Genomic DNA, 17,021 nt, shown 5'->3' with positions numbered 1-17,021 from the left:
TGGTCATGATTGTAAACAATGTGCAGATGTGAGGAGCTCCACAACCTGTGACGTCACGCTACTCGTCTGCTACTTCCGGTACAGGCAAGGCTTTTTTTTATCAGCGACCAAAAGTTGCGAACTTTATCGTCGATGTTCTCTACTAAATCCTTTCAGCAAAAATATGGCAATATCGCGAAATGATCAAGTATGACACATAGAATGGACCTGCTATCCCCGTTTAAATAAGAAAATCGCATTTCAGTAGGCCTTTAACGCACAGCAATTTTATTGTGAAGACCAGAAGTGTGCTGTGTGCAGGGAGGTGTGTTTTTTTTAGTTACAGCTGCTGTCGTTCTAGTGTTATTAGAAGACTCTTTGTATCAAATACAATCAATAAAAACAGTTTCAGTCAGACGTTTATGCTGCATGATCAAAACGTACGAACGGCCGAGTGCAGATGTGACTTTTTGCCAACAAAAGTTGTGACGGCCTCTATTATTGTATCTTTATGGCCCTCGGAGAATTGGGTAACAAGCTGGTAAGTCCCTTTTTTTCTGTTTACCCCGTACAGCTTGATGTTAGAAGCTAACGTTTGCATGGTGAAACCTGGGTGTTGGCAACCTTCAAGGGGAACATTATCACAATTTCAGAATGGTTAAAACCATTAAAAACAGGTTCCAAGTGGCTTATTTTATTTTTCGAAGTTTTTTTCAAAATTTTACCCATCATGCAATATCTCTAAAAAAAGCTTCAAAGTGCCTGATTTTAACCATCGTTATATACACCCGTCCATTTTCCTGTGACGTCACATAGTGAAGCCAACACAAACAAACATGGCGGAAAGAACAGCAAGCTATAGCGACATTAGCTCGGATTCAGCGGCTTAAGCGATTCAACAGATTACGCATGTATTGAAACGGATGGTTGTAGTGTGGAGGCAGGTAGCGAAAACGAAATTGAAGAAGAAACTGAAGCTATCGAGCCATATCGGTTTGAACCGTATGCAAGCGAAACCGACGAAAACGACACGACAGCCAGCGACACGGGAGAAAGCGAGGACGAATTCGGCGATCGCCTTCTAACCAACGATTGGTATGTGTTTGTTTGGCATTAAAGGAAACTAACAACTATGAACTAGGTTTACAGCATATGAAATACATTTGGCAACAACATGCACTTTGAGAGTGCAGACAGCCCAATTTTCATCAATTAATATATTCTGTAGACATACCCTCATCCGCGCTCTTTTCCTGAAAGCTGATCTGTCCAGTTTTGGAGTTGATGTCAGCAGGCCAGGGAAGCTAGGGTCGATATTCTTCTCTTGATCATCTTCGGTGGCAAAAGACATCCAGGGGGTTTAGCTCGCTCGTCTGCGGGAACAAACTGCCGCCATTGCTTGCCGTGCTACCGAGGTCCTTTGTCCCTGAATTGCTCACACACTCCGGCAGATTCAATGGGGGTCTGGCGGCAGATTTCTTTGACTTTATGGTTGGAAATGCATCTGCTTTGAGTGTCGCAGGATATCCACACATTCTTGCCATCTCTGTCGTAGCATAGCTTTCGTCGGTAAAGTGTGCGGAACAAACGTCCAATTTCTTGCCACTTTGGCATCTTTGGGCCACTGGTGCAACTTGAATCCGTCCCTGTTCGTGTTGTTACACCCTCCGACAACACACCGACGAGGCATGATGTCTCCAAGGTACGGAAAATAGTCGAAAAAACGGAAAATAACAGAGCTGATTTGACTCGGTGTTTGAGAAAATGGCGGATTGCTTCCCGATGCTCCGAGAGCGAATAATATAAAGGCGTTTAATTCGCCAAAATTCACCCATTTAGAGTTCGGAAATCGGTTAAAAAAATATATGGTCTTTTTTCTGCAACATCAAGGTATATATTGACGCTTACATAGGTCTGGTGATAATGTTCTCCTTTCAGCATACAAAGAGCCATTTGAGTCCATTTCCCCCCCCCAAAAAAACCCACCCAGAGCCACAAAGTCAGTGCGATTCCTAAAATGACACCACCACTTGTAGTTTTGTTACACTTACGCTATAGAATTTATGAAATCAAAGACTTGACAAACAACGACTCACATTGTATTCTTGGCTATAACGAAGCAAATCACCAAATTATTTTGAACATTAGAAAAAAATACATTGGCCCTTCCCTTTTTAATGAATTAAGAAAAAAATCAACTCGCTCCAATTGTCTGAAGGCATACAACTGTGGCATATTTAATTTGACTAAAACGGGAAAACAACAACTTCATCATCAGTGAAAGCAAATTAATCTGCCCATGAACCATTAAATGTTCCATTTTCATCAGAAATGGACCAGGGGGTTGAGCGCTAAAAACAATACAATTTGCTTTGTAGCAAGAGATGACGCATAGGGACTGTGACGTACATTTCGATCGACAATATACAAAAAAAAAAATATTTTCATATGACAAGATCTCAGAACTCTCCAAAACAACTGTTAACATAAAATAAACTAACTGAATAATAGAATGAATTAAGTAACTATTAACATCCTCGCTCATCCGTGCAGACTGGACACTGGCCGAGAGTTAGTGGGCGGCCGAGGGTGGAGTCGGTTGCTTTGTTGGGTCTGCTCCTGTGCCCCCACCCCAGCAGACGATGGCGTGGGACACCGCAGAGGCCACCACAGTGTATACGGGTGTTGAAATTATGTTTTTGTTTGGTTGCTTGTCTATGCATGGTGCAATCGTGTATGTGCAACATACAAACCCCGTTTCCATGTGAGTTGGGAAATTGTGTTAGATGTAAATATAAACGGAATACAATGATTTGCAAATCCTTTTCAACCCATATTCAATTGAATATGCTACAAAGACAACATATTTGATGTTCAAACTCATAAACTTTATTTTTTTTTTTGCAAATAATAATTAACTTAGAATTAATGGCTGCAACACGTGCCAAAGTAGTTGGGAAAAGGCATGTTCACCACTGTGTTACATGGCCTTTCCTTTTAACAACACTCAGTAAACATTTGGTAACTGAGGAGACACATTTTTTAAGCTTCTCAGGTGGAATTTTTTCCCATTCTTGCTTGATGTACAGCTTAAGTTGTTCAACAGTCCGGGGGTCTCCGTTGTGGTATTTTAGGCTTCATAATGCGCCACACATTTTCAATGGGAGACAGGTCTGGACTCCAGGCAGGCCACTCTAGTACCCGCACTCTTTTACTATGAAGCCACGTTGATGTAACACGTGGCTTGGCATTGTCTTGCTGAAATAAGCAGGGGCGTCCATGGTAACGTTGCTTGCATGGCAACATATGTTGCTCCAAAACATGTATGTACCTTTCAGCATTAATGGTGCCTTCACAGATGTGTAAGTTACCCATGTCTTGGGCACTAATACACCCCCATACCATCACACATGCTGGCTTTTACACTTTGCACCTATAACAATCCAGATGGTTATTTTCCTCTTTGGTCCGGAGGACACGACGTCCAGTTTCCAAAAACAATTTGAAATGTGGACTCGTCAGACAACAGAACACTTTTCCACTTTGTATCAGTCCATCTTAGATGAGCTCAGGCCCAGCGAAGCCGACGGCGTTTCTGGGTGTTGTTGATAAACGGTTTTCCCCTTGCATAGGAGAGTTTTAACTTGCACTTACAGATGTAGCGACCAACTGTAGTTACTGACAGTGGGTTTCTGAAGTGTTCCTGAGCCCATGTGGTGATATCCTTTACACACTGAGGTCGCTTGTTGATGCAGTACATCCTGAGGGATCGAAGGTCACGGGCTTAGCTGCTTACGTGCAGTGATTTCTCCAGATTCTCTGAACCCTTTGATGATATTACGGACCGTAGATGGTGAAATCCCTAAATTCCTTGCAATAGCTGGTTGAGAAAGGTTTTTCTTAAACTGTTCAACAATTTGCTCACGCATTTGTTGACAAAGTGGTGACCCTCGCCCCATCCTTGTTTGTGAATGACTGAGCATTTCATGGAATCTACTTTTATACCCAATCATGGCACCCACCTGTTCCCAATCTGCCTGTTCACCTGTGGGATGTTCCAAATAAGTGTTTGATGAGCATTCCTCAACTTTATCAGTATTTATTGCCACCTTTCCCAACTTCTTTGTCACGTGTTGCTGGCATCAAATTCGAAAGTTAATGATTATTTGCAAAAAAAAAAAAAAGTTTATCAGTTTGAACATCAAATATGTTGTCTTTGTAGCATATTCAACTGAATATGGGTTGAAAATGATTTGCAAATCATTGTATTCCGTTTATATTTACATCTAACACAATTTCCCAACTCATATGGAAACGGGGTTTGTATATTGTAGGAACCAGAATAATAATACCAGAAGGAAACAACCCTATTGTGTGGATGAGTGAGAATCAGCGTAAATGGGGGTGGAGGGAGGGTGGGGGTTTGGGTTGGTGCACTAACTCAGTGTATCTTGTGTTTTTTTATGTTGATTTAATAATTAAAAAAACCCACATAATAAACCCATCATAGTAACGCTTTATTGGTCAGTTTTGTTTCTCGTGTAAAACAAAGCAAGAAAAGCAAGGTGTGATGTTATATTAACTCTTTACTGCTCAAATATTAATCAACACACGGTGGAAATGCTCGTAACTCAAGGTGTGCTCGCAATTCAAAGCATAATAAAAAGCTGAGCAACGGCTCGTAGCTGAGGTTACTCGCACGTTGAGGGTGCCACTGGATATGACATACTTGCCAACCCTCCCGGATTTTCCGGGAGACTCCCGAAATTCAGCGCCTCTCCCGAAAACCTCCCGGGACAAATTTTCTCCCGAAAATCTCCCGAAATTCAGGCGGAGCTGGAGGGGGCGTGGCCTGAGTGACGTGTTGACAGCCTGTTCACAAGTCCGCTTTCCCACAACATAAACAGCTAATGATGGAGGGCGAGTTCTTGGTTTCTTATGTGGGTTTATTGTTAGGCAGTTTCATTAACGTCCTCCCAGCGCGGTAACAACACACAACAACAGCAGTCAAGTATTCGTCTACCGTAAAGCAGTTTGTCTGCCGTAAACAGCGATGTTGTGACACTTTTAAACAGGACAATACTGCCATCTACTGTACATGCATATGTGACCCACCCATAATGTGTCACATTTTTGTGTTGATTCATTTATTTTATTTTGTGGTTTGAATTCGTTTTTGGAGCTGTCATTACACATTTATCAGTATTCACATTGGTCAGTATGGCGTTTCTTCCCAATTGAATGCTATCACCTGCAGACCGGAAGTGTCTTGTCATTCTGATGAGAGCGACCAGTCTGTGAACAATTGAAACGTCCCGTGTGCTTTTTACCTCCTGTATAACAGGTTAGTTTTGGTGAATCAACTCACTGAATAATATCCATGTGATCTTTATAAGTTTAAGTACACATTCTGACTGTGGAGCCTAACTCTAAAGTGTTTGTGAGTTGTAGTTTGTATTTGTGAATGAATCCAGTGCACAGCTGCAGTAATCAATACAAAAAGGCGACGTGAGTGCGCAATGTTTATATAGGAACTTCTGATCCTAATTCAGACTCCCAAATTAGAGCTCCCGTTTTCTTATTGATTTTATAATGTATATTTGTATAATGTGTGTGTTCTGAAATAGTGACAGAGAATAGAACAAGGATGGACAATTCAACCCTTAACTCAACAATGAGTAGATGAGTGTTATGTGTGTGTATATGTGTAAATAAATGAACACTGAAATTCAAGTATTTCTTTTATGTATATATATATATGTAATAAAATATAAATATATATATATATATATGTAATAAAATATATATATATATATATATATAGCTAGAATTCATTGAAAGTCAAGTATTTCTTATATATATATATCTTAACCACGCCCCCCGACCCACCCCCGACCACGCCCCCCACCTCCTGAAATCGGAGGTCTCAAGGTTGGCAAGTATGGGATATGAATACGTGACTTTTATAAAGTATATATGTGCCAATGATGCAAATTACACCATGACATCTTCTTGACACCACTTAGCCACGCCCCTACAAGATTGCAGTTATGTAGGAAACACCACAATTAGTTTATTTTTATTTTTTTAGCATTGTGTATTATCATTATGTTGCAAACTTTCACTTCTTGACAATGCTCCCACTCAATATGGACACTCCAAGTGTCTTGTTATATGAATAATCAAATATGACGTTAGTAAAGATGTGAGAGTAAAAAGTAAACAAACCTGTTCTGTGTAACACAACTTGATGTTTCTTGAAAACAGCGTCCAGTAGTTGATGTTGTCGCTCCTTCTCCTCTTTTGTTGGACAAAGTTCCTCCTCGTACTCTGCTATCGTTCTTCCAAACACTACAAATATTTATTCAACCTTCAACAAGTTCTTTGTTAGCAGCTAGCATGCTAAGCTAACTAGCCAGCTCGGCTAGCGTGAGAAGCTTCGACGCTTACTGAGACGAGTCGAATTCATCCTGACACCAATAATAAATAAAGTGTAGTTTTTCATGCGATAGAAAAACAAGTAAAATCGTAGAAATTCAGGATTAAGGCAGACTAAGACCGGAGTGCTCCGTCGCCGTCGCTCCGCGGTCGGTATCAGAAGACTCGATCAATCCGCGCATGCGCAAAGTGTCGCTTCCTGTCGACTTTTATTTTTATAAATCATCTTATTTTGCATACAAACGTGGCATTTCAAGTCGTAATTAAATCAGTGTCATAATCGTATAAAACTGAGAACAATATTAAAGTGTACATACAAGAAAAAGGAACGGTGTATGACAATTGTTAAGCCTTTTCATGAGATTTACAAAAAGAGCATGAAACGTTGCCTCTATTTATTTAAAAAAAAAACTGTACACATTACAGATTGCAATGCTGTTTATTTAAAACATGCTAAAACAAAAGCTATTTGAATTTGAAAGATATCATTTGGAAAAGTGACGTCGTACTTCCGGTTCACCACACTGCGTGTGGACAAACCCATAGACATGTTATAAGTAGACGCAGCATTGGCGGATGTGACGCGAGAAATTCGGCCGCCATCTTGAAGTGGTGATGAGGAGCCGGCGAGCAGCCTAAACTGACAGTTGACAGGTAGAAAACAAAGATGGTGTTCAGCGTTTTTTCCTGTTGAAAATAGGAATCAGGGAGTTACTTTTCACATTTTTTACATTTAACATTAACATACTATTGGTTGTATTTTGTGAAAAGAGTGTGTGCATAGTGTACATAGTTCTCTGCAAACCTGTTTTTTTTTTTTTTTAGATTGTAACTTTTATTAGTAGATTGCACAATACAGTACATATTCCGTACAATTGACCACTAAATGGTAACACTCGAATACGTTTTTCAACTTGTTTAAAGGGGAACATTATCACAATGTCAGAAGGGTTAAAACCATTAAAAATCAGTTCCCAGTGGCTTATTTTATTTTTCGAAGTTTTTTTCAAAATTTTACCCATCACGCAATATCCCTAAAAAAAGCTTCAAAGTGCCTGATTTTAACCATCGTTATATACACCCGTCCATTTTCCTGTGACGTCACATAGTGATGCCGATACAAACAAACATGGCGGATAGAACAGCAAGTTTATAGCAACATTAGCTCGGATTCAGACTCGGATTTCAGCGGCTTAAGCGATTCAACAGATTACGCATGTATTGAAACGGATGGTTGTAGTGTGGAGGCAGGTAGCGAAAACGAAATTGAAGAAGAAACTGAAGCTATTGAGCCATATCGGTTTGAACCGTATGCAAGCGAAAACGACGAAAACGACACGACAGCCAGCGACACGGGAGAAAGCGAGGACGAATTCGGCAATCGCCTTCTAACCAACGATTGGTATGTGTTTGTTTGGCATTAAAGGAAACTAACAACTATGAACTAGGTTTACAGCATATGAAATACATTTGGCAACAGCATGCACTTTGAGAGTGCAGACAGCCCAATTTTCATCAATTAATATATTCTGTAGACATACCCTCATGTCAGCGGGCCAGGGAAGCTAGGGTCGATATTCTTCTCTTGATCATCTTCGGTGGCATAAGGGACGGTGTGAGCCAAGACATCCAGGGGGTTTAGCTCGCTCGTCTGCGGGAACAAACTGCCGCCATTGCTTGCCGTGCTACCGAGGACCTTTGTCCCTGAATTGCTCACACACTCCGGCAGATTCAATGGGGGTCTGGCGGCAGATTTCTTTGACTTTATGGTTGGAAATGCATCTGCTTTGAGTGTCGCAGGATATCCACACATTCTTGCCATCTCTGTCGTAGCATAGCTTTCGTCGGTAAAGTGTGCGGAACAAACGTCCAAATTCTTGCCACTTTCGCATCTTTGGGCCACTGGTGCAACTTGAATCCGTCCCTGTTCGTGTTGTTACACCCTCCGACAACACACCGACGAGGCATGATGTCTCCAAGGTACGGAAAATAGTCGAAAAAACGGAAAATAACAGAGCTGATTTGACTCGGTGTTTGAGAAAATGGCGGATTGCTTCCCGATGCGACGCCACGTTGTGACGTCATCGCTCTGAGAGCGAATAATAGAAAGGCGTTTAATTCGCCAAAATTCACCCATTTAGAGTTCGGAAATCGGTTAAAAAAAAAAAGGTCTTTTTTCTGCAACATCAAGGTATATATTGACGCTTACATAGGTCTGGTGATAATGTTCCCCTTTAACATTAACGTACTATTTGTTGTATTTTGTGAAAAGAGTGTGTGCATATTGTATATAGTTCTCTGCAAACCTATGTTTTTTTTTAGATTGAAACTTTTATTAGTAGATTGCCCAGTACAGTACATATTCCGTACAATTGACCACTAAATGGTAACACTCGAATAAGTTTTTCAACTTGTTTAAGTCGGGGTCCATGGCATCATGCCTTGTGTGCATATTGTATATACCGTAGTTCTCTGCTAACCTATGAAATGTTCTATTTTGTCTTCATTATTTTGTCAGAATGCACCAGAATGCTTCATTTGTATGTGAAAATCACAAAGAAATCTTCTGGGGGAGGATGATGCCCCTACAGGGGTTTGCTTTACAAACTTTCTGCCCCACCTAAAACAAAATTCACCACCTGCCAATGATTATGATGCATTCTCTTTTTAGGCAAAGTATAAGACAATACTTTCTTAACAGTATAATTGTAACCAAGAATAAGTTTTCAAGTAACAATATTCAAATACTAACATTGTTGGGTAAGACAGAATTTGGTTTTATTCTGAATCCAGTGAAACAGATTGGTGGTTTTAGCTGATATAAAGACTTTCAGGTGTTTATATATGTTTATGTTTAAGTACAAACCCCGTTTCCATATGAGTTGGGAAATTGTGTTAGATGTAAATATAAACGGAATACAATGATTTGCAAATCCTTTTCAACCCGTATTCAGTTGAATATGCTACAAAGACAACATATTTGATGTTCAAACTCATAAACTTTAATTTTTTTTTTTGCAAATAATAATTAACTTAGAATTTCATGGCTGCAACACGTGACAAAGTAGTTGGGAAAGGGCATGTTCACCACTGTGTTACATGGCCTTTCCTTTTAACAACACTCAGTAAAGGTTTGGGAACTGAGGAGACATTTTTGAAGCTTCTCAGGTGGAATTCTTTCCCATTCTTGCTTGATGTACAGCTTAAGTTGTTCAACAGTCCGGGGGTCTCCGTTGTGCTATTTTAGGCTTCATAATGCGCCACACATTTTCAACGGGAGACAGGTCTGGACTACAGGCAGGCCAGTCTAGTACCCGCACTCTTTTACTATGAAGCCATGTTGATGTAACACGTGGCTTGGCATTGTCTTGCTGAAATAAGCAGGGGCGTCCATGGTAACGTTGCTTGGATGGCAACATATGTTGCTCCAAAAGCTGTATGTACCTTTCAGCATTAATGGCGCCTTCACAGATGTGTAAGTTACCCATGTCTTGGGCACTAATACACCCCCATACCATCACACATGCTGGCTTTTACACTTTGCGCCTAGAACAATCCGGATGGTTCTTTTCTTCTTTGGTCCGTAGGACACGACGTCCACAGTTTCCAAAAACAATTTGAAATGTGGACTCGTCAGACCACAGAACACTTTTCCACTTTGTATCAGTCCATCTTAGATGAGCTCAGGCCCAGCGAAGCTGACGGCGTTTCTGGGTGTTGGTGACAGGGGCGCCGAAAAGGGGGGGTAAAGGAGACGGATTCTAGGGGCCCATGATGGAGGGGGCCCAGAGAGGCCCCTAATGATGATGAAATTATTATACAGAAAAAATAATGACACTGTGTTGGGGGCCCTGTAAAGATTCTTTTCATGGGGCCCAAAATCCCTAGCGGCGCCCTTGGTTGGTGATAAACGGTTTTTGCCTTGCATAGGAGAGTTTTAACTTGCACTTACAGATGTAGCGACCAACTGTAGTTACTGACAGTGGGTTTCTGAAGTGTTCTTGAGCCCATGTGGTGATATCCTTTACACACTGATGTCGCTTGTTGATGCAGTACAGCCTGAGGGATCGAAGGTCACAGGCTTAGCTGCTTACGTGCAGTGATTTCTCCAGATTCTCTGAACCCTTTGATGATATTACGGAGCGTAGATGGTGAAATCCCTAAATTCCTTGCAATAGCTGGTTGAGAAAGGTTTTTCTTAAACTGTTCAACAATTTGCCCACGCATTTGTTGACAAAGTGGTGACCCTCGCCCCATCCTTGTTTGTGAATGACTGAGCATTTCATGGAATCTACTTTTATACCCAATCATGGCACCCACCTGTTCCCAATTAGCCTGCACACCTGTGGGATGTTCCAAATAAGTGTTTGATGAGCATTCCTCAACTTTATCAGTATTTATTGCCACCTTTCCCAACTTCTTTGTCACGTGTTGCTGGCATCAAATTCTAAAATTAATGATTATTTGCACACAAAAAAATGTTTATGAGTTTGAACATCAAATATGTTGTCTTTGTAGCATATTCAACTGAATATGGGTTGAAAATGATTTGCAAATCATTGTATTCCGTTTATATTTACATCTAACACAACCCAACTCATATGGAAACGGGGTTTGTATTTGGCAGACGCTTTTATCTAAAGCGACATACATAAAAAATACATATAAAACAATCACTGTAAACATTATCATTTAATGTAATACAAACTATCAATACAAAGTGTCAAGACAGAATAAACTCTCTGCTGCTGCAGCAACAGAGATACAGTCTATAAGATATATAGATATCTAATGTATTCATACATTGTTTATGTAGGATATACGCATGTATATATAACCTAATCATATTGTTTCCTCAACTTAAAAATAGCTGACTGTTTTTTCCCCCTTCTCTTGGATTATATTCCCAGTTTTGCTCTGGGACGTCTGGTCACTTATAGCATATGAGAATATTCTATTACTGTTAAGCAAACTGTGAATAATAAAACACGCCAAAACATGTGTCCTTTATCATAGCTACACGTATGACAAAAAACTGTGTGAGCCCAAATGACATTAATAACATCCTGTTGTTTGATTGTATTATTTATTTCATCTGATAGATTAGAAAATAACAATACAAGAGAACAAACACTGCAGAGTAGACCCAATTCCATGTAAAAAAAAAAAACTTTATGTATTTTATGCCAGAAAATATGTGTCCCGCATGTGCGTCTATTTTTCCTCAAACTATGTACTAACACAGGGGTGGGCAATTAATTTTTACCGGGGGCCGCATAAGCAACCCGAGCACATAAGCCACACCGACAATATTTCAATTAAATTTTGCTCAATATTATTTTTGATATACCGTAAGATAAATAATAATAATTAATAATAATAATTTAATTCAACCTAACTTAACTTTATACAAAAGCAGATTGCTTTTGATGGTTTTATTTTTAACACTGTCTTACACAACACTTCCTGATGTATAATACAATGCAAAAATGTCCATTTCTGCACAGGATTAATTTCTGTCACTTTATCCTGCATTATCCAACATTTTTCCCCGTCAGATTTGGACAACCATCTGTTGTTAAAAATCATTTTTAATCATATTTCTTTTATATTGTTTTTTTATATTGGTTTTATATGTAATTATTTTTTGTTTTAAAACTGAATATAATTACTATATATAATTTAAAACTGAATATCTCAAATAAGGGTGATATTTGCTTATTTTCTGTCTGATAAGATAATTCTCCTCACTAAGCAGATTTTATGTTAGAGTGTTTTACTTGTTTTAAGTGTTTTGGTCCTAAATGATCTCAGTAAGATATTACAGCTTGTTGCTGAGATTTGATGACCTATATTGAGTCAAACATGCTTGAAACTAGAATATCAAGTGTTGCAAAGCTGTGTCATCAACACTCACAAGTATAAAACTACTTTTTTAAAGTAATCATTTCTTATTTCAAGCATGTAAAAAAAAAAATCATGACTTTGACACAATTGTGTCTAATATTAAATCAGATGACAGCCAAATTGACTTTTCTGTTTTATTTTCAGTGAAACAATAAAAAATGCGTACTCATATAGTAGTACAGTTGTTATTAGTGAGAATATACTTATTTTAAGGTATTTTTGGGTTCATTGAGGTTAGCTAATTTTGCTTGTTTTGGAAAGTCTTGACAAGCCAAATTTTCTTTCAGATAATTTTGCTTAGTTTTAATTTATTTTTTTATAGTTTTTGAACACTGACTTTTTGCAGTGTGTACATTTATCATTTCTCTCCACTCACATTTAACTATTTATCCAAATTCACATTGTTTCAAGTCCAAGTGCCTGTTTTCAGTTTATATGCTGGATTTTTCTAAATCTATTTGACATAGCGCAATTAAATACAGTTGTGTTGCTGTGTAATATCTGTTTAAATGCAACCATAAACATATTTGTCTTTCTAACAAAATATTACTAGACATTGAAATACGGTATCTCTCATTTAAGCAAGTTAAACACAATATCTAGGGCAGGGGTGCTCATTACGTCGATCGCGATCTACCGGTCGATCTCGGAGGGTGTGTCAGTCGATCACCAGCCAGGCATTAAAAAAATAGTCCTAAAAATGAGCGATCATAAATCTTCACTATGACGTCACTTTCGTCACTTGATTGACATTCACGGCACCCGAGGGTCTTCTGAGATGACGCTGGCTGCTGCCAGCTCATTAAAATTACCGACTGGAAGGCGAGAAACACTTTATTTCAACAGACTCTGGCGCCGTACCTGTTGTCAAAACTCCAAAGACCGACTGCACAGTTGCACAATAAAAGCTCTGCTTCATCCTGCCTGCGCTACCAAAATAAGAGTCTCAGAAAGCTGGCGTGCACAAGCTAGCAAGCTACGGAGTTTGCCGACAATGTATTTCTTGTAAAGTGTATACAAAGGAGTACGGAAGCTGGACAAATAAGATGCCAAAAACCAACCACTTTCATGTGGTATTGGACAGAAAGGAGGACTTTTTTTCTCCTCCATTCGAAAATGCGGACATTATCATCACCACTGTCTGATTCCAATCAATGCAAGTCATCACAATCAGGTAATACACCAACTTATATTCTTGTCTTCATGAAAGAAAGGAATCTATATGTGTTAAACATGCTTGTATTATCTTTAACCACCTTTAACTTGTTAACAATATTAACTATATGTGTTAAACATGCTTGTATTATCTTTAACCACCTTTAACTTGTTAACAATATTAACTATATGTGTTAAACATGCTTGTATTATCTTTAACCACCTTTAAGTTGTTAACAATATTAACTATATGTGTTAAACATGCTTGTTTTATCTTTAACCACCTTTAAGTTGTTAACAATATTAACTATTTGTGTTAAACATGCTTGTATTATTTTTAACCACCTTTAACTTGTTAACAATATTATCTATATGTATTAAACATACTTGTATTATCATTAAACACCTTTAATGTATTAACAATATTAACTATATGTGTTAAACATGCTTGCATTATCATTAAGCACCTTTAACTTGTTAACAAAAACATATATTTCATATATAAGTAAATATAAATTATATATATGAAGGAGGTAGATCCCCACGACTTGATCAATTGAAAAGTAGCTTGCCTGCAGAAAAAGTGTGAGCACCCCTGATCTAGGGAATTCACAGTATTCAGAAATGAATTTTGATAAACAATCAAATGATGTCTGCATCAAACATATTAGCATGTTTCTTATACTCTAAACCAGTGATCCCCAACCTTTTTGTAACTGCGGACCGGTCAACGCTTGAAAATTTGTCCCACGGATCGGGGTCTGGGGGGTGTATGGATTTTAATTTTTTGTAATTTTTATTTATTTATTTTTGTCATAAAAAAATACAATCATGCGTGCTTACGGACTGTATCCCTGTAGACTGTATTGATATATATTGATATCTAATGTAGGAACCAGAATATTAATACATACTTGCCAACCCTCCCGAATTTTCCGGGAGACTCCCGAAATTCAGCGCCTCTCCCGAAAACCTCCCGGGACAAATTTTCTCCCAGCCGGAGCTGGAGGCCACGCCCCCTCCAGCTCCATGCAGACCTGAGTGAGGACAGCCTTTTTTCAGACGGGAGGACAACAGGGTGACAAGAACTAAATCATCCAGACAAGAGATACATTGTAGTATTATGTTTATCTTACCTACAAATAAATATATTTGTTAATTAAAAAAACAAAAAACCTAAATACATTTTTGCTATATTTTGCTAAAAACATCAAAATTAATTGTATTTTTATTTGTATTTTTTCTGACTCCTTATTACATCCAGGCATTAGAATTATACATTAAAATAAACATATTTGAAATAATTAATTTTAAATGATCATAATAATTCATTTAAAATGACCATATTTAATTATTAAAATAATTGCTTGTTTATCAACAACTTTAGCATTTTATTCATTACATTTTGAAGCTCTCAGAAGCCAAGTTATGTTATATTCCTTAATATTTATTTATGCAAGTTTGAAGTATCAATTATATAAACAGTTTTGTTTGCATATTTTCAGAATGTATATATATATATATATATATATGTATGTGTGGGGAAAAAAATCACAAGACTATTTCATCTCTACAGGCCTGTTTCATGAGGGGGGGTACCCTCAATCATCAGGAGATTTTAATGGGAGCATTCGCATACCATGGTTTATATAGGGCACAGAGTGGGTGGGTACAGGCTGGCGTAGGGGCGTGGTGATTGGCTCATGTGTTACCTAGGAGGTGTTTCCGTCTATGGCGGCATGCTGATACAATTTCGCTGCACTTGTTGAGGGATGACAGGTCTGGACGGTAGATAATAAACAGTTTCTCTTTCAAGCATAGGTTGCATCTTTTATTACCACTATTGTAAGGTGTGCTGGATGCAAGAATTTGCCATGTTATTGAATATTCAACATTATTGTCTTTGAGGTCCCAAATGTGTTTGCTTGAGTTCTGTGGTATTTCGCAGGTTTTGGTTCCTGAAAGAAGCCTTGTGATTGTTCCATCTGGTTTTGAATTCTCCCTCGGTTAATCCTACATATGTGTCGGATGTGTTAATGTCCTTGCGTGTTACCTTAGATTGGTAAACAACTGATGTTTGTAAGCACCCCCCGTTGAGAGGGCAATCAGGTTTCTTTCGACAGTTACAGCCTTTGTTGGTTTTGGAGTCGCTCTGTCCGGGGGCCGACGGCTCATTTGCGATTGTTTTGTTGTGGTTTGAGATGATTTGTCGTATATTGTTCATGCAGCTGTAGCTCAATTTAATGTTGTTCTTGTTGAATACTTTTCTTAGGGTGTTGTCTTTGGGAAAGTGTTTGTCAATCAGATTGAGGAATTTGTGTCCAATGTTAGTTTAGACGTTTTTGCTGTATGGGGGGTTGTACCAGATGATGTCGTTTCGTTTTCTGTTCTTTTTTGGCTGGTTTCCTGGCGTGGGTTCATAGGTGAGGGTGAAATTGTATCCGCTTTCATCAAGGGCTTTTTGGTACGGGGGGGTTGCTTGGTCAAATTCAGCTTTGCTAGATGACAGCATCGATAGCCTTTTATTGATTCCGGTAGGTATTCTTTTCGTGGTGGTGGGTGGTGATGATTGAGGGAACCCCCCCTCATGAAACAGGCCTGTAGAGATGAAATAGTCTTGTGATTTTTTCCCCCACACATACATATATTGCGCTCTACTACGGTATCGAGCACTATTTTTTGGATAACCTTATTAAGACATATATATATATATATATATATATATATATATATATATATATATATATATATATATATAAGTATGTATGAAATACTTGACTTGGTGAATTCTAGCTGTCAATATACTCCTCCCCTCTTAACCACGCCCCCAACCACGCCCTGCCCCACCCCCGATCACGCCCCCACACCCCACCTCCCGAAATCGGAGGTCTCAAGGTTGGCAAGTATGTATTAATAACATAAAGAAACAACCCTATTGTGTGAATGGGGGAGGGAGATTTTTTGAGTTGGTGCACTAATTGTAAGTGTATCTTGTGTTTTTTATGTTAATTTAATTTAAAAAAAAAAAAAAAAGTTTTTCTTGGGGACCACTGCTCTAAACTACAGAGGTCAGAAGTCACTTAATCAACCATTATATCACATAAATAACAGTTTCGTACACATTTAGAGACAGTGGAAACGTAATTGTTATCTCTATTCTGTGTGTGTTTCCACAATAATATATTTTGCAAACGGCGGCCATTTTACAACACGGCCACCTGCCGCGGCCATTTTACAACGCGGCCATTTGCCGCAACATCTCAAACAATGTTATTAACGCCACATTTCACGTCTAAAATCCGACACGAAGCTCGTCGAACGTGTCATACAAAACGTTCACATTCATGAGAACAAACATGTATGTGATTTTCACCGTGTACCAACCTGAAAAGCAGGTAAATATCAACACGAAGCTCCGTCCGGCGAGGAGGCGGAAGTGTCCTCCACCATAGGACTCCGGCTTTCGAGGCGGGCGTTAAACCCTTTGGTTCCGCCAAACCAGTTTCCAAAGTATTATTGTTTTGTTTCACACCAAAAATTTG

At 38.8% G+C, this 17,021-nt stretch overlaps 1 protein-coding gene across 1 annotated transcript in view; it reads right to left on the bottom strand.

Moving 5' to 3' along the window:
- LOC133623954 (uncharacterized) overlaps window positions 1–16,916 on the bottom strand; it is a 98,719-nt gene extending 81,803 nt beyond the window's left edge. The window contains exons 1-3 of the mRNA XM_072916116.1: window positions 16,864–16,916; window positions 14,394–14,516; window positions 6,208–6,330 (exon numbers count right to left, since the gene is read on the bottom strand). Of these exons, the coding sequence (XP_072772217.1) occupies window positions 6,208–6,330; window position 14,394 (124 nt within the window). The 5' untranslated portion in view covers window positions 14,395–14,516; window positions 16,864–16,916. The remainder of the gene's footprint in view (window positions 1–6,207; window positions 6,331–14,393; window positions 14,517–16,863) is intronic.
- Between the last annotated feature and the right edge of the window lie 105 nt (window positions 16,917–17,021).

The sequence above is a fragment of the Nerophis lumbriciformis genome, linkage group LG26, assembly GCF_033978685.3.
Source record: "Nerophis lumbriciformis linkage group LG26, RoL_Nlum_v2.1, whole genome shotgun sequence".
NCBI lineage: Eukaryota > Metazoa > Chordata > Actinopteri > Syngnathiformes > Syngnathidae > Nerophis > Nerophis lumbriciformis.
The sequence above is the reverse complement of the archived record's forward strand: the minus strand, read 5'-3'. Positions and strand labels throughout refer to the sequence as shown.